General features: G+C 41.7%; 1 protein-coding gene across 1 annotated transcript in view; it reads right to left on the bottom strand.

Annotated features, from left to right (window-relative positions):
- Nucleotides 1-25,000, bottom strand: part of col14a1a (collagen, type XIV, alpha 1a) — a gene marked incomplete at its 5' end in the record, with an annotated part of 166,966 nt that overhangs the window by 101,271 nt on the left and 40,695 nt on the right. Inside the window, 6 exons of the mRNA XM_080004861.1 lie at nucleotides 68-197; nucleotides 1,078-1,235; nucleotides 2,518-2,682; nucleotides 3,798-3,962; nucleotides 4,156-4,275; nucleotides 4,908-5,063. Coding sequence (XP_079860987.1) covers nucleotides 68-197; nucleotides 1,078-1,235; nucleotides 2,518-2,682; nucleotides 3,798-3,962; nucleotides 4,156-4,275; nucleotides 4,908-5,063 — 894 coding nt within the window. The remainder of the gene's footprint in view (nucleotides 1-67; nucleotides 198-1,077; nucleotides 1,236-2,517; nucleotides 2,683-3,797; nucleotides 3,963-4,155; nucleotides 4,276-4,907; nucleotides 5,064-25,000) is intronic.

The following is a 25,000-nucleotide window of genomic DNA, read 5'->3' as shown; positions in this document are numbered from 1 at the left end:
TGTTTGTGTGTGTGTGTGTGTGTGTGTGCGCGCGTGTGCGTGCGTGCGTCCATGTGTGTGACCCTACATGTCATCTCAGACCCCCTCAGGGCCTCGCTGGCCTCGTCAGCGTACACGGCGAACACCGCCACCTGGTACTCTGTCAGGGAGGAGAGGTGCTGCAGCAGCGCTGAACTCTCAACTCCCTCCACCACCACCTGAATGGAGAAAGAGAGGGAGACGAGAGAGAGTTTAAAGGCTTTGTTTCTGATCCCAAACAGTATTATTTTCAGGTTATAGTGTTGTCTTCTGATGGCGGTGCAACCATAAACTCTCTTAAGAGAATTGAATTCCAGACACGGCACATGGTTTACAGCGGCAATCGAAGGTCAAAATCTGACGTCCGTACCAACGTGTGACGCCCATACCACCACATCCTTGACGTCCAACTCTTCCGTTCAATAAAGCAGACTATTCTCTCTCCCCTTTTCATCCACCGCGGCCCAAACTCCAGACTCAGCAGGTAACGCGCTAATCCGCCATGTGTCTCCGTCATGCCATGTCTACGTCATTATACTGTATCTGGCTTACAAATATATCAATTCATAGTAGAATGGATTCTCAGGAGCTGAACGGTCTGATTGAACTGGACCTTATAAGTCTGCATGTAAGCATGCTGCTGCGCTGATGGTCACGTGTAGTTAACGGGGAATGACCACACAGGGGCCGAACCATGCTTGGTTCAGCTGTCAGCCCTTTCAAAAATAGGCAACACCACCAGCATATTATACATCACCTATTGGCTTCCAACGGGTTGAATGCCTGCATTCAACTAGACCTCTGAAGTCCTCATAGCATGCTGCTACATCGCAAATTCATGCCATTGGCCCATGTTGGTTATTCACTCCCTGCACAGCACGGGAAGGCTTGCCTGAGCAGCAAAGGAGCGGACACTGCACCAGAGCCTTCACGGCAAATATAACCATATATACGTATATATATCACTATATATCATATGTATTTCATATGTATATCGTATATCATATTGATGCATGGAATTAATGGAATGAATACATTGTTTGAACCATGACGAAGTACCTCTTCTGGATTGCCTCCGAAAGCCGTGTAATAGACCACTCTGTATTTGAGTACGTTTCCAGGCGCGTGCCTCCACGTCACTCGAAAGCTCCTGGCAGAAACCTCCGAGGTCACCAGGTCTGAAGGCGCTCCCATCTCCGGCACCTCGAAAATCTGTCCTGGAGCACGGGGATGTCGAAGGGGATGTGGAATTATAGAGAGAAACATGAGAGTGATGATCAATAAAAATTGAAACCCACAAGCGCATGACATCAGTGATTTAAAAGAAGTGAGGAGAATTTCCCTCCGAGTTGGAAAGGCACTTTTTTTTTTTACACATTTTTTTACGGATCAACTGAGTGTAATCCCTTGATAATGTGACTTATGGTGTAAATTCAAGTGGAGCACAGAGTTATGAATGCTGATGTCATACTAAGATAATAACAGTTATATACCTAAGATACTTTATCGCCCATTCTCATGGAAATGTGTTTTTTGCGCCCAGCGCCAGAACAACATACATCAAATGAAAACAACCTCCGAACAAAATTACGCTATTCATCAACTATTCAAAAACACCACTTCATCACACGAAGAGAATGGAAGAAAAGAAAGGAAAAATGCAGTTCAGACAGGGTTTTGCCACACATTCCCACCTGCCCACAGGGACCAAAGTGTTTGCGAGTGCGTGCTTACGCGTTCCCTTGTGTGTGTGCTGATTGTCTGACAGTAAGGACATGGTGTACCAGCCACACAACAACAAACTATTTCAATCACCACCCAAACCTCCACCCAATCAAGTCTTTATGGCAAACACCATTGTATGCATGACAATATTAATATATGAGTTGATCTAATAAATTGGAGACTTAAGACCTCCTCCTAATTCCTTTTCAACCTTCACTGGAGGCGTGGCCTAACTCTGTTTCTTTTAAACCTCCAAAATACTATTCAGGGCGTGGCCTTCTTTTGTTCCTTCAGTATAGTGTTGGAGGCGTGGTCTATTTCTGTTCCATTAAACCTTTTTCATGGAATTGGGGGCATGGCCTCCTTTTGTCCCTTCATTATTACAATGGAGGTGTGGCCTTACTCTGTTCCTTTTAAACCCTCAACATGCTATTGGGGCGTGGCCTAAATATATTCCTCATGCCTTTGTTGTTAGGATCTGCATTAAGTCTCATTTGAAAATAAAAGCTGCAGTAGGTACTTTATGCTGTTTTATAGACTCGTTTATCAGGGCACTGGATATGATGAGTAATTGTACTTTTGAAGCTAGTAATGCAATTAAAGAAGTGCTTGTATACTTTTTCTTAAGTAGAAATTTCAATGTGGAACTTTCCCTTTTTCCAAAGTAATTTTATGTCAGGGTATTTGTAACTATAGGTGTGAGTAACTATAGGTGGTGGTCTATGGTCTACATCTGGTAAACAACACTCACAGTTGGGATGGGAGGGTGCTTACTGTGTTTAATGTCCTTGTCCTGCTGCTCCACCTGCTCACACACTATCTTGGTCAGGCCCTCCACGATGGAGCTCATGATGCTGAAGTCCGCCACGTTGTACACGTGGCCTTCATCCGGCTCCGAAGCGATGACCCTTAACTCGTCATCGTCAGCGTTCTTCACACCTGAGAGGCAAAGGCAAAGGAAAATAACTTTATTTATTTCATTTTTTTTTATTTCAAAGGCATGCAAGTCCGGCTGGCCACCTGTTCCAGCAGCTCTGTAGTAGCTCCAGCCCGTTGCAATTCTTAGTTTTTTCTTGTTAATAGTAAGTTTTTGTTGTCTTTTGGGTTGGTTAGTGTTTTACACATGTAATTTCCAGCTTTTGTCAGAATGTGAATTGTTGATATAGAGGTTTATTGTTTATTGTTCATTTTTTGGGTTTATTTTATCTTGTCTTTTTTTTCCATTGAATTCTTCTGAATTCATGTTGCCCAATTATTCTACTTTTTTGTTAATTTTTGCATTTATTTATTATTGCCAAATTTTTTGTTTTATTAATGTATTATCTATCTATCTATCTATCTATCTATCTATCTATCTATCTATCTATCTATCTATCTATCTATCTATCTATCTATCTATCTATCTATCTATCTATCTATCTATATATCTATCTATCTATCTATGTTTGAAGGGATTGAAGAGATTGTAGAGATGAACTGTTTGAAAATCCTTTTAAAAATGAACTAAAATATGAGTTGGACCAGAGTAGAACCCTGTTCCCTGGTTCCAGGTTACTTCAGACTTAGATTTGTACAGTTAAGATATCTTTGTCTTTAAAAACTCACTGCAGCAGAGGTGTGACGCTATCGGAAAATGGAATTTAATTTCCTCTTCCACCCGTGAAGCATCCAGAGAATGACTTTTTTTTCGTAATTAATTTTTCTGTTCTCGTGCATTTCATATTCATGACTCGCTAATGTATATCTCTGAGTCAATCCCTGAGTCATCTTTAAAAGTGTGAGGTAGAAAAAAAAAACGAGGTCACACATCAGATAATGAATTACTCATTAGTTTCCCGAATACCGGCCTGTCCGCTGCGGTGCAGGCATGTAGGGAGGCATGGCTGATTTGATTAGTAAGGTGCCTCGCCGCCATGAAATTACACAGTAATGCGGTCAGGTCGCGGGATTAAAGATCATCCTTTGGATTTAATATATTTAGATTAAGATGATTTCAAGAACAGAGGAACACAGAATCATCCTCAGGGGTCGAAATATTGCATTTGGGTTTTCACCGATAGCGAACAGCTCCACCCCGGCCTCCTTCAGGCTCTCGGCGGAAGGCTCCACGTCGTCCTGCGACTTCCCGTCCGTGATGAGGATGCCGATCTTGGGGACCCCGGGCCTGGAGCCCGACTCAGGCTTGAAGCTGTTCTCCATGACGTACGTCAGCGCCAGGCCTGGGGGATGGAGACACGGGACGGAGGGATGGAGGGAGAGGCAGATAAGAGTGTTTTAAAGTAAGTAAGAATGGAGAGAAGTTAGTAAGGGCGAAGGAGCAAGGACAAGATAAAAATGATGAAGTTTTACTCCTGCGACAGCAATTTTTTTTTTTTTTTTAAGGGATTATAAACCCTTGGCGGACATCACTACCGGTGAGGGTGTTCCCTCCCTTGTAGGGCAGGTTCTTCACCGCGTCGATGACGGTGTCCTTTGTGGAGTAGGTGTTCAGGTGCCACTCAATCCTGGGGTCGCCGCTGTACTGAGCCAGGCCTGCACACAAAGACACACACATAAGATAAAATAACACTATTAATCAAAACACGGGTCTACAAAAGTAAACAGCGAGTAGCCCTATACTAACTTTCATGCCCAATATGAGCAGGTGGCAGTTACATTAAGTAAATAGTACATAGCAACAGTGCAGCAATAATATGCAGTGGCAGTACTGGTAATACATGGTATAGTAAATATGTGTATAGCCATATTAAAGTATAAGTAAATCTTTCTACTGTATAGTCTGGTGAAATCGCAGTACAATAGTGAGAAAATGTGGCATTACAGTAATAATGTAAGTACTAATAACATTAACAATAATAATAAGCAAAATAGATATATAGACATATATACAGATATATAAGTACAAACACAGCAAAAGTGAGTTTTGGAAAAATAAGATGAAAAAAGGTGAAAAGTTTCACTCTGTGTTCAATCAGTAAAAATAAATCAATAAATAAAACTATTTATAAAATATATAAAATAAATAAATACATAAATAAATAATAATACAAAAATATATATATAAATATTAGACAACAAAATGATAAGAAAAAATAAGAAAATGGGTACTGCTACATTTAGCAGAAACACCATAAATTAAATATATGAATTGAGTGGGTGTGCACCTATCCTGGTCTTGTCAAAGCCCACATCGAAGGCGTTGACCAGGTTCTCCAGGAACGTCCGGACCAGACGGAAGTTGATCCGGCCGATGCTCCACGAGCCGTCCACCAGGATCACTATGTCCGCTATGGCCTGGGTGTGGCACACGAAGGCATCTACTGCAGGAGAGGAGGGGAGAGGAGGAGGGAAGGTCATTTTATCAGATTGGAGTCCAAACAATCTTTTTTATTTTTTTTATTTAAGTGGATCACTCCAGAGAAGCCTGATCCTTGGAACAAAGTCCTTAAAATTCAACCAGCTTCAACCAGGTACAGATTTTTCCAATTGTCTTTCACTTGTATATTTCTTCCATATATTTATTTTGGCACACAACAATAATAATAATAATGATGATGATGATGATGATGATGATGATGATGATGACGATTATTATTATTATTATTATTATTACTATTATTATTATTATTATTATTATTGTTATTATTATTAATAATAATAATAGCAATAATAATATTAATAATAACAATAACAATAATAATAATAATAATAATAAACAAAAAAGAGAAACAGCTTGAAAGGCCGAATATAATAATAATGGTCTATATAAGGAGAGAAATCCAGTTGTTAGCTTTCAGGGTTGTCTTTATTGAGCAAACATACAAGTGTGACAAAGAAACATGTTTATATGTTATTATCCTCTGAAGAACATGTTTATATGCTTGTTATCCTCAGAGAAACATGTTTGTATGCTTGTTATCCTCAGAGAAACATGTTTATATGCTTGTTATCCTCAGAGAGGGCGTTGATACAAAACAACATCATACACCGTACGCCACCAGAATAACGCTTGACATCATAAAGAAGCTAAAGCTGTATTTGCTAGTGCGCAGGATGCTTCTCTGATCCAGAAGAAGAGACAATGGGATACTGTCATTTAAAGAAAATAAAGAAATGGTAACTTTGACCACACGCGAGCATGGTAGACACTACATGAGAAAGAAGTGGCACAGATGTGCCAAAAAATTGCTGAAAAACACAATGCTAAAACAATGCTAACAAACAGACAGACACTGGCTGCACTGGCCCTTTATGAACGTTAGTGTTGGGGTCCTGTTTATAACCATTGCCACCGAAGAACGTGAACTTCAAGTTTGAAGTAAAACATTAAAAAACAAAAGAGAGGACAACTGGACCCTGATCGAGAGAGGGAAAATATTGACAAAAACAATGAAAAGAGTTTATCAAGCAAAGCTAGCTGCGGTGTGGGGGGGTGTGTGGTTTGAGCAGCCACACCTGTCTTGGGTCTAAGTATTTGGGCCCAGGATCAGTGTGGCTGTACGCCTGTTGCTCGTTAGAGTTGTCAACGGGCAACAGGTAAAACTCCCATCGCCACGCACACACGAAGGAGAGGAGCCCTTCTCATGACATGTTTTACATCCGCTCCAGGCTTGTTCCAGCTTGCCCACTCGCTACATTAAAAACCCCATCGTCTGTGTCTCTGTGCCGGGGGGCCCTGGAAACACCACTTGCAAGCGCAACTTCCACACTTACTAATGCATTAATTAGGCTCAACTCGACAAGCGGTAAGTTAAAATGGCAAAAAGGCTCAGAGGCCGTGAAAAGTGAGCTGCCTTTAAATAACTACAACCAACCAAAACTACAACTATAACTTCAACTCTTATCCTCACCAACAAATGCACACCCACACACACACACACACACACACACACACACACACACACACACACACACACACACCATACTTGTGTGTCATTTCAAGTGTTTTTTGACATTGGCACATTGAAACCAGAAGATGCATGTCTAGGTTGCATTTTGGCCACTGTTCTCATAGAAAAGGAAGAAAACATAATTAGTCCCATTATGATAAGGTCATTTCATTATCACTGTGTTTGTTATAAGGTGTAAAGGCTCCTTCAGGAACAGTTAATGCAAACGCCCCACAGACAAGTCAAACCTCTCAGGAAAGACGAAAGAGAGCCGGGTGACTACAGGATCAGTGTTGCCACCTCGTAGACTTTCTCGACGGATGAAACCACTTTTCGGTCCCTCTTAGCGACTTCATTTCGAAAAAGCGACAAATTTAGCGACTTAATCAGACCATCAGGGAAAAGGCACGAAATACATTCAAATATATGATATTATAATTCATTCCCACGCATCACGCTGCTCAGAGTCAACGCAGTCCGCGGCTCCTCTCCCGCTCCTCTGGCCAGGAGGTGGGGGCGCGGCCGGAGAGCTGCACCAGCTGAGCTGCACATGCCTGCCAGACAGTGTGCCCAGCTTCCAATCACTGATCACCACATCTTTACATAATTGTAAATAGATACTGATTCATAAATAGATAAATAAATACCTAGTTTCCTGGTTGGGTTACTAGGGTGGTCTTATAGCTTGTACACATGTTAATAGTTTGTTTCATCTTGTAAATATTTCAACAATTCGTTTGATTTTCTCCCTCCCTTTGCAGATTTTTTTTTTTTTTACTTTCTTAACTTCAAATTTACAATGTCCATGCAGTAAGTTTGTGATTATCTGGCCAAAGAGCTACTTTTTCTACGGCTTCAGGTGATCTCTCTTGACACAACCACAAAGCTTTTTGAAAATGAATGTGTGATGACATCATCAATATGCAAACAAGTTTTAAGCGACTTTTGGAGGACGTGCTGGCTACTTTCATTGGAAAAGAGTTGACTGTTCAGAATGACATGACTAGTTAGTGGAAAACAGGGGAGGGGACACAAACAAGGATGATAATTATTAAGGCTTATTCTGATCATTCTGAGTGAGTTGCTGAATTAAATTAAAAATGTGATTTATTTTAAAATGATCTTTACTTATTCTGCTTCTTTGGAGTTTGGTGTCTGGACTCTACTGCTCATCAGGCACACAGAAAAAACAGACATACTTAGTAAGCTAGAAATATAGGAGTGATGAGCTTGACTCCCCCACTGGATACAAAGCAGGTAGAACAGGAGGGATTGGCTGCTTATACAGGCCAGCCCATAAGGGCGTGGAAGCGTGTGGCACCGTCAAGTTGACTGACAAAACTAACTCTGCAGGCCTCAAATAATTTGTCATCAAATTGATGATATTTGTTTGCTGACTGATCATTTTCAATGGACGAAAGCTTTTATTTTTTTTATTTAAAAAATTTAATTACCAATTCTTAAAATCATAACACTCTAAAAAATGTGTCAACCCCGTAATGTATTAACAGTATATTTTGTTGGAGAGGCATTTTGAAAGGCGAACATTTTGAAAAGTGAAAATTCCACTTTGGAATTGGCTCATAAAGACACATTGTGTTGCATTTGACTAATGGAGGGTACAGGAAACCACTATATGCTGATGGCATTTAAATTGTGATTATTCAAACAGAGGACCACCAACACACCAGAAAAAAAGAAGGAGGAAGAAGGATAGAAAGTGTGAAACGGAATTTAAGGGAGGTCGAACACCACAGCCGCTCGTGTCTCCGTGGGTGTGGTTTTTCCTCTTCAGTCCCATGTTCGGATCCACAGTAATGAGCCACAGGTTGTGTTTACGCCGAGCCAGCGCTATTTGAACTCTGGGCTGAGTCAAACAGACTTCCACGGCAGGGCGTGTCATGTCATGCCTGTGATATATCGCTGTGGCCTGTGTGTGTGCGTGTGTGTCTCTGTGTGATGTCTGTATACTGTCCTTTTTTTCCCCAAAAATGTGGGGCTGGGGACAATTGAATTAGCTTGTGGTGCGGTAGGGAGAGGCACGCCGTAAGAAATGGGAGCACGACAATGGGAGTGACTGTTCTATGGCTGATTTTAATTCCGCTGTTGGCATAAAGCGACCGACAGACACCAAAGAGCATGTTTGGATGTGGCGTCCAGACAGAGAGACAGACAGAATGAAACAGAAGGACAGACACAGAAACAGATACAGGACACACATCGAGAGATCACGTGACTAGAGTATCTCTCTGGCAATGTCTCCTGCATCATTTGTTAGGGTGGCCTTTTTACCCCAAATAAACCCATGAACTAGGGCTGAATGATTAATGGAATTCAAACTGAGGCACCGGGGCACATTTTGCGCACCTGTCTCCCCTGTCTCCGATGATGCTTGGGCCAGCGATGGGGTGCCCGCAGTGTGCCAGAACAGTGTGTTTTTTATTTGATTTGACGTCTCCCAACGGAACGAAACTGTGCTAAATGGGGACACCCCCCCCCCCCCTTTAGCGATTGTTTTAACCCTCCACGCCTCCGGCCCGGTGTGCGCACCGTGTGCTGCTGGCAGAGTTCGGAACACATGTCGAGTCCAGAATAATGCGTATTTTTATTTTTATTTATTAAGCATAAAGCTGCCCCTGAGCCCACAGAGCAGTGCACTCCTGGCGTGTGGACGCACAACATTTTTACAAACAATTATACATTTCTGCTGAAACACTGCATATTTTTTGAATATACATTTTCTGATTTGGACAATTACAAGGCTTGAAGTTAAATCAATTAGTAAATATTCTACTGTGACTGAAGTTTTTTTGGCAAAAACATTTTTTTTAATTCAATAGTTAAATAAAGATATGTTATTCATATCAATTAATGCATCAATTCATCTTATTTCATCATAACACGTTGGCCTACAGGAAAGAGCAGTTCATATGTTGACTTCATCTAATGTTGTGTTGGTCATACTATAGAATGATTTATTGCTTGTGTTGAGTGAATAATGCGGAAGATAAGGAACTTAAAAAACAATTGTATACTAAATCGCAATCGCACCAATGGTCTAAAGAATGAAATTATTTTTCCCAAATCGTTCAGCCCTATCATGAACACAAGTAATATTTGCTGCAATAATGTGCTGGAAATAATTTTCTTTTATTGAACGCAGAAATGCAGTTTTTAAGATTGGCAAATACTGACAGGCTAAACTCACCCTGATTGGCTCATAACTGGATAACTGCTTTGAAACAAGATGGAACAACTCCCTCAAAATCACCAACAATGTCTGGACTGCTGACAGCACACCTATCAACGTGGAATTATGTAGCAGTGAGATTATTATTATTATTATTATTATTATTATTATTATTATTATTATTATTATTATTATTATTCTGTTCGTTATTATTATTATAATAACTTATACTATACTTACTTATTATAATATAATAATAATAATAATAATAATAATAATAATAATAATAATAATAATAATAATAATAATAATAATATCATCATCATCATCATATTATTATTATTATTATTATTATTATTACCCTTCTTCACATGTTCATACATACAGCTTTGTGAAAGGCCTTTTGTTTTCACCACTTTCATGTTATCATCTGACAACTTATGTGAGGGTGATGGGAGTCCAGAGCTGAGGCTAAGCACACAAATTAAAGATAGATAGAGGTGTTTCAACACACATACACAACAAAATTCCTCCCGGTCACACATAGGGATACATTCAAAACCGTATCTACTGTGGCGTCTAAGAAGGCCAGCTAGGGACGATTACAGTACCACGGACAGCACCACTTGTTATCTCTTTTCCGACTAATACTACCACTCAAGCTACTTACAGGAGATAAGAAGCACCTTCTGCTAACTGGTACTGACCTGCTGACCCGCCTACTCAAGCCTGTCAGTCTCTGCCTTGCTCTCGCAGTGGACGGTGGGACAAACACCACTAGACCACACAGCTGTCTCCAGGAGAACATGTGGAACGTCCAGTATTTCTGAAGAGCTTGGAATGGACGGTGCCATTACGAGACGACTGTCTAGGCCCAGTGTTCGGCTTACTTGTAAGAGGAACTCATCTGTTTTATGATTCCTCCTGACCATACACTGTACCCTGAGCAAGCCTTAAGAAGACCTTAACACGAGGTGCTAGGAGGGCTGTTTCCAGGTTGAGTTGAAATTTCTCGCAGGCCAGCGCCCCACCACACGTACATGCTCGTACACAGAATACTTAGATGTACTCATTAACACAGACAGACACAAATAAAACCCTGCCTCACACACACACACACACACACACACACACACATAGAGTCCATTATGTCCACAGACCACAGAACAGACATGGCTGATTAAAAGCAAGAGCCGATTGCTCTTTACTCCCTCGCTTCCAGGTCTTTCTGTCTCCTGCACACACACAAACGCGCACACACACACACACACACACACACACACACACACACACACACACACACACTCATATCTTTCAACGTGTGCAACAACACACCATGCACACACTGAATTGCAGAAAACCTTACATCTTTCAAAACACACACATACAAATACACACACACACAAACACACATACACACACACACACACACACACACACACACACACACACACACACACACACACTCATATCTTTCAACGTGTGCAACAACACACCATGCACACACTGAATTGCAGAAAACCTTACATCTTTCAAAACACACACATACAAATACACACACACACAAACACACATACACACACACACACACACACACACACACACACACACACACACACACACACACACACAGTCATTTAAGGACACTTGTTCCACTGTCTGCTTTTTTCTTCTGCTTTCTTCTCACTCTTAAAATCTCTCTCTCCATCTCTCTCTTTTCCATCCTTTTTTATTAACGCCAGGTTCTTCCCGGCCGCCCGGTGATTTACAGCTGACCTCTGTTTAGCCGTGGATCAGACAGAGTGTGCTGTCATTTCAATCTGGCCCTGGTTAAGTTTTATTTCCCCGCGCTGCTCTGATTGTGTTTCGGCGTCTGGAATTAACATCGAGGACGGCGACAGGCATGCAGATAGATGCAGCACCGTGTCGATCGGCTACTTGGGTGAAAAATCCTAGGGCATGTCCTAGGGCATTACCGGTAACCAAATAAGGCTACCGCTTAAAGGAGGGATTTATACAGTAAGTGATACAGGGTATATCTACCTAGATCTAACCAAGATCATTTTTGAAGGACCAGGTGTCATAATCAAAATATTCTTCATAACATCAAGGGTATGTCGAAATGTCAAAGGTAAGTCAAAATGTCAATATTTTATAAATATATATATTGAAAAAAAAAAAAAAAAAAAAAATATATATATATATATATATATATATATATAAATATTAAAAAAAATATTTCTATATATAAATCTTTTTTTATATTTATAAAATAAAAAAAAGCTTTTATTAAACAGTAAGAATATACATGTTTTCTGAAAGTGGAATTATTTTGGAGTTTAAAAATACGGAGAACACAACAAAATGTAGAGTCTATCAATAATATGAGTATCGGAAAATCTGAAATCTGAAAATCTGTCACCAACCTCAACGGGCGTCGGTTTCCTCCGTTGGTCCTCGAAAATATACCGTTTCATCGTCACATTATGGCTGAAATCCGCTGTTTGAAAGGTTTTCCAAGTCCGGAGTAATATCAGATTCGGCATTGCTGTCGATCTCTCTGTCGCGGTCGAAGAACTGACTCTCATCGCGGAAAATGTAGTCCAGAACTAGCTCCTTACACCGACTTGGATCGATCACACTGGTCAGATTAAGGTCCGATACATGATTCACATCTTCCGCCACCCGGTTTGCGTAATCAATAACAATACGGAGAAGAAAGTTTTCACAGACAAGTGAGACCGAAACACCCCCGTGCTGCGCTTTAACCGCCTGTCTACGGAAGTGACGTAGGTGCATGACGCGAAGGGATCTTCTTCTTCTATGTGGTTTCACAACAGTGGCTCCGTGTGTGTAAGAGTAGTACGATTTAAATGTTGAATTTTATTAAAACGGTTTCACATTGTGACTTCACATCACATGGAATATGGAGGAATGATCTTCACCTGGGAGCTCGTTTTAAAGGAACCCATCGATCAGCATTATTCAGCGTTATTCAGCGTCTCGTAAGTGAACTGCGTTTCCCAATGTAATCTAATGGGAATATTTAACTCCACGGTTTAACATTTTTCTACTATTTATAAATCAAACTCGGTTTTGAAAATACGTTGAGAGATAAAAAAAAGCACAAAGGAACACGCATCTGGAAAAATCTCATTTTCCTTCAGGAAAGGTTTTTTCAGCTTATTTGGCTGCTCCTGGCGATTTAAGAAATGCCTGAGATGGTGGCTTTTGCTGTGGTGCGACACATATTTGCAACTGTCGTCACAGGAACATCAAGCTGCTTGGAGATGGTCTTACAGCCTTTACCTTTAACATGCTTGTCTTTAATTTTCTCTCTGATCTCCTCAGACAACTCTCTCCTTTGCTTTCTCTGGTCCATGTTCAGTGTGGTGTTCACACAATGATACTAAAAAGCAGAGTGACTACTTTTCTCCATTTAAATAGGCTGAATGACTCATTATAAAATTGAAGAGATGTGTGATCCCAATTAAAATTAAGTTTGAAATATCACTATAATCCAACTATTTATAATATTTTCTAAGGAGTACCAACAAATCTGTTCAGTCCATTTTAGAATATAATTGATCTCTTTAGCAATCATATATCTTTTCACAGTTTATTTGCTTCAGTCTATGACATACCAAAACACGCAGGTACACATAAGAAAATTGCTTTTAATTTCATCACTTTTCCGGAGGAATGAAGCATTGTTTCAATGAGCTATAAGGGTTCCAACAAATTTGTCCACGTCTGTAGTTGAATACTCCCTGGCCAAAAGGTAAGACTAGCAGTTCAAAGCTTAACACATAATTAATGTGATTTTTTTTAGGAGTTAGGAAACACACATTTACCATGAGATAATGGATAGTTGATAAAAATGTTATTGATCAACTCCAGTCAGGCTTATATTAGCTTGATGACTGCTGAGGCTTATGGTTTGCAGTTATTACTTGTACCCTTAAAGGTTGTGGTGGACCAACGGGGCGGGGCAAAGCCGCCGCTGCAGACAGGCGGTGCAAGCTCCCATCCCGGGGCTGCTCAGCTGCTGTGGATCAGGCGAATCAGCGGAGGGACTCCACTGATTCGCCTGATCCCAAAACAGGAAGATATAATTGTTTGTGTGTGTTTCGCAGTAGAGAGTGGCGTGCTTGCGAGTCAGACGGGACGGGACGCGACGCGACGCGACGCGACGCGACGCGACGCGACGCGACGCGACGGGGCGGGGCGGGACAGGACGAGTCAGCCCGACAGGCAAAGTGTTCGGACACGGACAGCGGGAGTTTGCAGAAGCGGGGATCCGCGGATATGCGGATCTGCATGAACGACTTGTATATTGGCCTGCGAGCCTCTGAGTTTCCTTTTCGGCCCACGAGCCACCGTTGATTTAAGAAAGACTGAACAATAAACACACCAACTGGCGCTGTTTCGCCTCCGCCTGCCTCCCCCTCCTCATTCCCTGGCCCTGAGCCAGAACACACCTCCACAAGGGTATAAGTAAAAATGATATAAAAATTAGGAATAAAGTATGGACACTACATTTTAAAATGTTTTGGTATGTGAATCACATTTTTCCTTACCCTCTCTAGTTGCTGAACTTATTGTTGAGATATGTGGAGCCTCCAGTAATTTTCTGCCACATTGCGGAAATGAATTTTTGCTGATTTTGAGATGATTAAATTTGTTTCTTTTCTTTTTCCTTATAGCTCTGGCAAAAGAAAGAATGTTCACTATTTGAGACATTGACATTCATTAAATTTTTTCTTTTCTCCTCAGGGTCGCACCCTGGCATGACCTTTCTGGGGTGTTGTGGTTATTGTTGTTTTCGGATCGTGGAATGAAGCAACGCTTGCTCAGCCATTGGAGGGGAGAACATTTTTGCTGCTTTCAAACAAGCTTTTGTACCTGCTCCATGTTGGGTTTGCTGAATTACTTTAACTCTGCATAAGGGAGATGGGCTTTATGTTAGCTGTGTTGTTACAATCTTATGGATATGAATTACATCTTGTTGCATACTATGCTCAGAAACTTGGTGCCCAGGTTATTGGGTTGATTACATGCTATAGCCTTTATCTTGCTATGGAGCAAATCGGCTCATTTCTCTCCTGCAACACCTCTCCATCATCACTTTCACCTTGCTTATGTCACTTTGAGGTGGTGCGCTGTCCTACTCCAACTTCTCTTCTCCCCTCTCATGGAGATCCACATGACTACCTAGCAGCGATAGCAGTTGTGGCTTCGCCTGGCCCGATCTTACTACTGAAGCTGTTGAAAAGTTCAACTACAATGATTTAGACTAATGAGTGCAACTATAAGGAGGGTTTTCTTATGTTTATCTGTACGTCATGTTTTTTGTATAAAACAGTGTTTGTCTATTTTGTACAACCGGTTGTGTTTGTGTTTCTATCTGTTGTAAGCCGTCTTGTTTTATTTTGATTGCATGAATATGTACGGGCAAATGTGATATGGTGTGGTGTTGTTTGTAGGTGGTGCTGGTGTATGTTTAATGTTTTGATGTCATAACCCCCCCCCCATTATGATCTTCCTATTTGTGTTGTTTACAGTAACGTACTTGACCCCATCTCAATAGGAAATGTTGGAGCCAACGCAGCTAACAAAGCCGCGGTACCTGATATTGCTTGTCTAATAATGATTGTCTCCCCCACAGATGAGGACACAGGATTTCCATTAACCTTGTTTTTCCTCCACTCAAAAGCATTCCGCACTGAACTATCGTAGTGGCAGAGTCACTTGGTACTGTATGTACTGAGCCGCATCGCCCCCGCTAGTTTTTCATTGTTTTGCTTGTTTGACATATGGTAAGTACCATTTGTCAAAAAGGAGGGATAGTTAGAAAATTAAGTAAACAAACTGATTGTGCTTAGAACAATGCAGGAGGAAGCCAGTTTTCTGCGTTCTATTCCAAGTGCTCCTCTCAAACACCTCATGATGGACTTATGAAGCTGACGCCTTGTCATGGTTAAAATATTGTTCAGTGATAATTGACATCTTTTAATGGAATCCAAGTGAAGGTAAGCTTGACTGAGTTGCATTCCTGCCATTAGTGTGGACTGGAATGCAAGGACGATCACATGGTGTGACCGGACTGTCCCCGCACGAAGCGCTGACCGGGACACCAATGTGGTTAGGTCTGTCTTCTGTCGACAAAAGCCAGATATGAATTACATCATGTAAACTAGTATAGATCTGATTGTCCGGTTAGTATTTATCACTTTTAGATTTTAGTTAATTAATGGATTGTGGAGATGGGATTATATTCAGGCAACATTCGAGAAATGCATTCTAGCAAAATTTAAAACCCTGCATGATTTACACACTGTCGGTTATTTTGTAGCCTAATCGATATTCTATGGACATTATCTCCTACATATTAGACGTTATTCTGCTGTTACACTAGGGTGCAGGCCTTTACTTTGGTACTCAGACTGTAGTCGGCTATTCAACATAACTGTTTGGGAATCACAGAATTATTCCACAAATCCCATTTTACGATCGTGGACCAAGACCAAACAAGACTGTCATAATGTGTCGTTCACCCCAGTGTTTAAGTCTATGTGCCGAGTTCAAAACAACCCTACCCGTCCGACTTGAAGGACCACTACACGACCAGGTGAGATGGTGGTGATCCGCGACTTCCGGAGGAAAAGCTCCTGGGACCCCGTTCCAGATCCTCCTTACCACTGCAGCAGCAGATAAGGTGGCCGAACGACCAACGTGGGTACACGCATCTCATTGCAAGTAAGTCCCCAACCTTCCAAACGACCGGAAAAATGACGACGGAGAATCATCAGACGTGAACTGAGATCATGATCCTAACGGAGGAAAAGATTGGTCACGTCTCCGTGATCATCTTTCTCATTACCATCGCCAGTGTCCTGTTGATTACCCAACCCTGGAACACAGTTCCACAGCGGGACTTAAATTACAGCCACTCCCCAACCAACTCTCACTTACACCAGATACAGAAGAGGAGCCCAAGTGAGAAATGAACATTCTGTTACTAACGTCGTCTACCCATGGTTAAATGTTGACTCTACTAGATGAATGGAGAACCACCATATGATGATGACAGAGACGTTCACACAGGATTTGTTTTCTTGGGGGTTTTTTTCAGTGCGTTTTCATAATATAGTGTAGATCACACCGTAATGGTCTTTTACTTTTCTCTAGTTAAATGTTGGAAGAGAGCTTTGGCCAATTTGAGGTGGAGATGTCCAGGCATTCTGTCTGGGATGTTTTTTATGTTTTATCCTTATATTTTTGGTTATGAGTTTTTATTAGATGTGTGTTTCCCAGTTGATTTCAACAAGATAGAATTATTGGGATATCTCTGTAGTATAATTGTATTGTATTCAATTTATGTCATTTTCTGATCCCTTTGCCTCAATTATATGGAATTTTAACATTATTGCATTTTCCTTGAGGTTTTGTTCCAGTAGGAACAAAATGAAAGAAAAAGTAACGGTCACCAACAAGGTCACCAAGAGGAATTTACTGCAGTTCCACTACATTTTGGATGAAAATGTCGGAATTCATTGAACAGTGACCTCCATGATTCCAAACGGTTACAGTGTGGTTTTCTAATCCTCCACAATACTTAACATCTAAAACTGGCAATTTAGAGACCATTTCAAAGAAATAAGTAGTTTGAAATCTTGACTGTTGAAAAACAAATAACTCTATTATTCATTGCAATTCTTTGAGTAGAAGCTACTGAAACTGCAAATGCCAGTAAAAAAAAAAACAGGTTTCATTGCCTTGTTCACTGACTTGAGACAGAGGCGGCGGGTCGACACGCTTCTCTTCTGACGCCCCGACAAACGCAGCCGGGCATAAACAGCAGTTCATCGGAGTGACAGGTGTGTGTGTGTGTGTGTGTGTGTGTGTGTGTGTGTGTGTGTGTGTGTGTGTGTGTGTGTATTTTGTGATCCACCGAGGTATCGAGCGTAATCCGACACCTGTTTCTAAGCGGCGGGCGGCAGCGTGCGCACCTGGTGATCTTTAATCCACGTCTTGTCGAGTTCCACTTCGCTAAGCGCTCGGATGACAGACGAGGCCATGTGCGGACCGCCGGGCTAAGAGGGCAGCACAAAGTCGGTTCAACCCAACTCAGGTCTCTTGTCTCCATCTTGTTTTTGTTTCTTTTTGATTTCTATCCGCCCCTGATCTCTCCTTTCTGACTCGTTTGACCCAACAGGCTCCTCTTATTCCGTGTATATTGTAGTTCCAGAGTCCCTGGGAGTGGCACTCGCAGAGAAACGCCAGCCTTGGTGCCGCTGCTGGATGGGATGCCGGCTTAGACGGTAACACCGCACAGCGGACCGCGCGAGATAGCATGCGCCTTTTTCGGTCTTTGGCATCCCCTCCCTGTCTCGTTCCCAATCTGCATTTACTGTACACTTAATCCAAAAACCAAAAGTCATGGAAGTCGGATAACAACAGTGCATGTTTCTAGACCTTGCATCACAAAATATGTGAGAAAAAACGGGAGAGCTCGCTCTTCTCCGGCAGAACAGCGAGTAGTTTGCTCAGCTGAACATTTATCTATTATGAATGAGCGTTTCAAGCGCCCTTTATTTAGTATTCGCAAAGTGCGCACAAGTTGGAAAAATACATTTATATTCTATAAAAACAGATTGATTGAGCGTGAATGTGGTAACACCCAACGTTGACCTGAACGACGTCATTGTTTTATGCGCTTAACCGATGTACTTGGTCGTGAACCCAGTTCCAACAACACCAGACTTTATAAACCCTGCAGTGTGGAGACCGGAGAGGAAGGTCGAAGGGAAGGGAAGGAAAAAGGGGGTTGACAGAGGACAAAGAAAAACGAGGATGATGAGTATCGGGCCAAATTGGGCGGAGAGAGGAGCAGGAGAGAGGGAGAGGGAGGAAAGAAAGGCAGGTGGAGAGGGACTGAGGTCGAGAGATAAACAAACGGGGAGAAAGGAGAGCCAGGGGAAGATGGAGATACAGAGCGGGAGGAAGAGGATAAGCACGGCAAAAAGCAAAAGATGAAGAGGCAGCTCACTTAAATGTGCCGTTTAGGCGCAAAAGTTAGACGCCGAACTGAGAGGGATATTCAGTTTGTTTCTTTACATGGGCTTTTTTTTTTCGTGTTATTAAGACATTAGTGCTTAAATTAGACAAGAGGGAAGGGATTGCGTTGATATCCACTAGCATGGGTTTAACATTTGTAGTTTCCCTAGATTAAACCTGTCATTTAAATTTACAACCCGCTGACCTTGAGGGGGTTTTAGGGGATTGTTACATCATGTCTCAGTTGTCTCCTACCACAGGGGAAGGAAGACCGTTTATCTACATTCTGAAGGAGTGAGGAACTTATAAAGGTTGGACAGAGAAGAGCGGAAGAGCCTAGTAGCTAATCACGCTAATTGACCTCTGCACTAAATGAGTCCTTGAGCCCTAATGGCCGCTATCACATTACAGCACACACACACAGCTGGCCTGAAACGAAGACAGACACCAACGGACGGGCGCGCACACACACACACACACACACACACACACACACACACATCAGCAAGTACGTGTGCTGGAGCATTAGCTAGGGCAACCGATGAATTGTACGCCAATCCATCACAGGGTCACACACATTCACTCACACACCACTGAAACCTATTGCGAATTTAGTCCAGTCCAGTGAGGATAACCTGCATGAAACCCACCCAAAATATGGGAAAACACAATAACTCTAACGCCACTCTTATGGGACGCCATTAAATCAATATTAAATAAACATGTTAATACATAATTAAATAAATATGCCTACGAAAGTAAACCTGTACAAAATAAATGATGCAAAAAAATATACATATAAATGTAAATATATAAATGGGTAAATACAGTTAAATAAATAAATACATAGTTTTTAATTTTAAAGAGGACATTTTTCAAAATACTTTTTTTAAAATTCATTTCAGGAGACTTTTATCTCATGATTCAACATTTATTTATTTAAAGGCACTTTAATTTCAGAATGCCATTTTTATTTATTTCATGGCACTTTTATTTCACAATGCCAAATTTCCAATCCTAGCGGGGGGCACCAAGTCGACTGGGGTACAGAGTTTGTCTCCAAACCTAAGCGCTAAAGAGAAACACCGGGTCCCAACAGAAGCGGGCCTACGACTCCCGCTGCTGGGGAACGGACTTTTCTACTGTCCAGAGAGAAAGAAGGGCCTCTCTCCCAAGCTGTCGAGCCAGCGGGCTGGCCCTCGCACTGTGCTGGAACAGCTGTCGGACGTGGGTGCGGGTGCGGCTGGTCAAGTGGAACCCGGTGGTGGCCTCCACCTGGACCGGCTCCCGCTCCCTCACAGCCCTTGGATCCGACCAACGAGGTTTCGGGAGCTGAGGACCAACCGAGTTGGATCCAGGGAGGATTGAAAATGTGGCATTATGAAATGAAAGTGCCATGAAATAAATAAAAGTGGCCTTATGAAATAAAAATCCCCTTCAGTCTTTTGAAAAATGTCATTTTAAAAATAGAAAAAACTATTTATTTATTTAGTTGTTTAGCAAAATTTACTAATTTATTTATACATTTATTTATTTCAGGATTTATTTCATAGGCATATTTATTAATTTGAGTATTTATTTATTTAATATTTACTCCAATGGCATTCCATACACTAACTATTACCTGATTACCTATTAAAGAAAAGTACCTTCATCATCATATAGTGCTTCTTTGACACACTTTGAATTTCTGCGAGGAGGAAACGGCGTATCCTTACTATAAGTAACGCCACTCCATGTGGAAACTCCTTTGGAAGGTAAGAAATTAAGGAATTGAGTATCCATTGAAGACATACAGATTAAATGCACGTCTTTGCAAATGTACTGTATTATTTATTATACTAATGTATGTATGTAATGTGTCCCTGCCTCTCTCTAGTCCTAATACACGTTATCTGTGTTTTCACAGACACGGAAAACTTAAGCCAACACAAAAAATACAAGCATGGAGATAAACAGAAAAAGAGAAAAACAGACAATAAGTAAATCATCCTTCTGCTAAACTAATAAGGTAATACGTATATATAGCAGGATAGGCCACCATGTCCAAAGAACACACAGGTACAACCACACACGCACGCACGCACACACACACACACACACACACACACACACACACACACACACACACACACACACACACATAAACACACACACACACACACACATAAACACATACACACAAACACACACACACACACACACACACACAGCGCCAGAGACTAAATAAACGATCATTTTAGAAATTAAGACTGGCTATAAATAAAGTTAATGTCCCTCCAAGCGCAGGGTTTGCAGCCCTCTGGAGAGGTGAAGGATGTTGGGACGATCTCTCTCTCTTTCTCTCTCTCCATCCATCTCTCCTCCACTCGCTCCCTCACTCTCCACTGGACTTGTGAAGAACGAGGGAGGAATCTCATTGGCCTCGAGTTCAACTCCAACAACCACACTCTGTATGTGTGTGTGTGCGTGCGTGTGTGTGTGTGTGTGTGTGTGTGTGTGTGTGTGTGTGTGTGTGTGTGTGTGTGTGTGTTAAAAGCTTCAGGTTAATTGGTGAGATATATGTAGAACATTATAATAATAATAGAATATAATATATGAGAAATATACTACAATAATACAATTGAATACATTAAAAGGTAGTTTTTGCCCATATTCTGCCCTTCTCTTTTCCCATGTGTGGGTGTAAGTTTTTGTGTGTGTCTGTGTGTGTGTTTGAGTATGTGTGCGTGATGTGTTTGTGTGTTTGCGTGTTTTGAGTTTATGGGCTTGTGTGTAAGTGTGTGTCTGTGTGAGTATAAGTGTTTGTGTGTGTGTTCATGTGAATGTGTGCATATATATGTGTGTGAGTGTTAGGCTTGGGCCAATTTACGATTAAATCCTCTATCGGCGTTCGACTACACCATCGGCAATCGACTCCATCAATCGCGATTGACATTCATGACAGCTACCTCGACACCCATTCATTTTTTTTATAAAGATATATTTTTGGGCATTTTCATGCTTTGTTTGATGGTGACAGTGCAGGGAGAAAGGGAAGGCAGGGGATAGAGAAAAGGGGGATGACAGGCAGAAAATGGCCTCGTGCCAGAATTGAACCCGGGCTGCTGCGGTAACGACTCAGCCTTGTGGATGGTACGCTCTACACGGTGAGCCACCGGAGCTGACACCCATTCGCTAAAAATAAAAATAAAAAAGTGCGCCTGATAAGAAGGGCACTGTGGGGTCTGCGGGGCAGAGGGGCAGGTGCTCGGACACTCCCCCCCCACCCCCACACTCCCCAATATCGGGATACACGTCTACTTGTTGCTTTCGGTTGCTATGGGACTTAATTTATTAAAAAATGGATTATTTTTTTTGTGTAAATACTGTACTTTACTTGTCAATAATAACTCCTGCACACAATAAATCCTGCACGTCCACAATGCATTTGTCACATTACATTAGGTTCTATTCGCACGCGAACCCCACTTGCCCCCGATAAGGTCGCATATTGCCGATCGCTGCCCCCCAGCGATCACCCAAGCCTAGCGAGTGTGTGTGTGTGTGTGTGTGTGTGTGTTTGTGTGTATGTACGTGTGATTGTGAATAAGTGTGTTTGTGTGAAGATAAGTATACGTATTTATGTGTCTGTGTGTGCTCTTGTTTGAGTGAGTGTATCTGTGTGTGTGTGTGTGTGTGTGTGTGTGTGTGTGTGTGTGTGTGTGTGTGTGTGTGTGTGTGTGTGTGTGTGTGTGGGTGTGTATGTGTGAATGACCAAATGTGACACTCTTAAGGACCGCGGTGCTCTGAAGCAGATCCCAGTCATGGGAAATATGATCCATTTCTCACAACGTAAATGAAGGCCCCGGCATTAAAAGGATTATAATGTGTTACTGTAAATAGACACATTCCCTTTAAAAATGGAGCTTGGGGTAAATATCCAGTGTTTCCAGCAGAACACGTGGATAATGCGAACGTGAGCGGTGAGACAACAGAGGGGCTTCTTGTCAGAGCCATTAGCAACTCAAGGCCTCAATTACAAGGTGGCAACAATTTGTTTTCGGAAGCGAGCGGCAAAGATCTTTAACTCGGCGTTATTTATTCATTGTCGTTCAAGTAAGGAGACAGAGGCTAGGATTCCCGCCATGGAATTCCCTTTCTTTGCTCTGGTATAAGAGGCTTATTTATAGCTGATGTCCGTTCATTTATCTTTTTTTTTTTTTTTTTTTTTTATATGGCCTCATTGCAAAGTGGATGAATACATGAGCCATGAATCTGAGCCTCAGGCGTCATTGCTCTCTACGTACTTAGCTTGAAACGTGCCAAAGACTTGCCGGTAACTGAACCGTTTACGCAATCAAAATAAGAAGCCGCGGAATCCACTTTTGAAAGCATGGACTGACATTATTCCGCCGCCGGAGGAACTCATGAACTCATGAACTTTTCTCTCCCGCAGGTAAACACAAAAATAAGTCTCAGTTTTTTCACTTTCGCCCCGACACCTCGTGGCATTTCCCCGTGGACCTTGGAGCGTCTCCAGCAGCCATTTACGGCAAGAAACTGGCCAAAATAACTCGCCGTAGGTCATTCCAAAGAGCAGCGTTAAGGTCGTGCTTGTGAAGCGTTTTGCAATGTCATTTGAGCGACCGACCCCAAAACCAGACCCTCCGCGGGGCAGGTTTGGACGACCTTCACATGCCCTGACCGGAGAATATCACTGAATAACATCGGTGAAAACCAGGAATTACTTTCGTGTAATCAAATAACAAATGCACTCAAGTAAGTCGGAACAAATTATGACAGCGCTGCGAAACGACTAAAAGTCTACCGGAAGCACTTAGAAGCTAAGTGCTCCTGGGAGACTTTTGGTCGTGTTGCATTCGATACAATTGAAGCTAAAATAAGCTCATATTCACTGTGACAGGTGCAACATGTCCTCTAGACCCGAAACTTAAAATTTGAAAAAACACTTTTAGCTGTCGAGCATTGAGTTTGGCTGTGAAAGAAAAAAAAACAATCCAGCAGTAAAATTACATTAAGATCCATTTGGGCTCGACAGCGCGGCGGGAACATTCAGTTTAACAATGCCTTGTCCTCTCCGGTTGATAGAATGAAAAAGTGTTGTAAGATGAATAACAAGTATGGAAGTCCTGGAGCTGCCTTTTCAATGTGCAGCCGCTGAGCAAACAAGTGCTTTCACAAGGTAAAAAACACCTTTAACTTTATTCTTGAAATCTTAGCTATTTCAGCCAGTTGTAGAGCACCACTGGGTACTGACGAAGAAAAAGTCAATGCAAAAAAAAAATCATTGCTTTAGTTAAGCCATTCCACATTAAGCCATATACTATTGCTTTTCTTCCGTATTTTCGGCCTCTTGTTCTACAGAGTCTGTTGAGAGTTTATTTTTTACCATTGAATTATTCTCTCTTAAAAACCTCCTGAATCAGGCAATATTAGAACTTCTAAAACAATCCCCTATATTTGCAGCTGTGAAAGGTATAAAAATGGCAGGAGAACTTTAGGGGCTGAAGAGGTAGGGAACACACACACACGCACGCACGCACACACACACACACACACACACACACACACACACACACTCACACGGATGGATATTTATACTCTGTTACCGCCACGTTCTGTCTCTCCCTGACATTATGTGGGTCTCCTTTTCCCTCTGTTTGGCTTTCCAGGGTGCCGGTTCTTCTCTGCTTCCCCTTCCGACCAGTCCCTCTCTCCCTCTTCAAATTACAGAAAAAGTACAGTTTGTGTTTGCTTTGCAGAAAAGGTCCAACGGAGACTTTTCTTTCGCTTTCACTTATTCGTGAGGTGGTAAGTCGTATGCGAGTATTGGGCAAATAACTTTTCGAATGCTCACACACAGCAGAGAAACACAGTGGTAACTCATATATTCATTAAGATATGACTGGCAGATAGACAGACTGCCAGACAGACAGACAGGCAGAGAGACAGACAAACAGACAGACAGATGAATAGATAGAAATGGGCATAGACAGACAGATAGACAGATAGACAGATTGACAGATAGATAGATAGATAGATAGATAGATAGATAGATAGATAGATAGATAGATAGATAGATAGATAGATAGATAGATAGATAGATTGAGAGATA

This window comes from Zeus faber (assembly GCF_960531495.2).
Source record: "Zeus faber genome assembly, chromosome: 8".
NCBI classification, from domain to species: Eukaryota; Metazoa; Chordata; class Actinopteri; order Zeiformes; family Zeidae; genus Zeus; species Zeus faber.
Note: the sequence above shows the minus strand (reverse complement) of the source record. Positions and strands in the feature narration are given on the sequence as shown.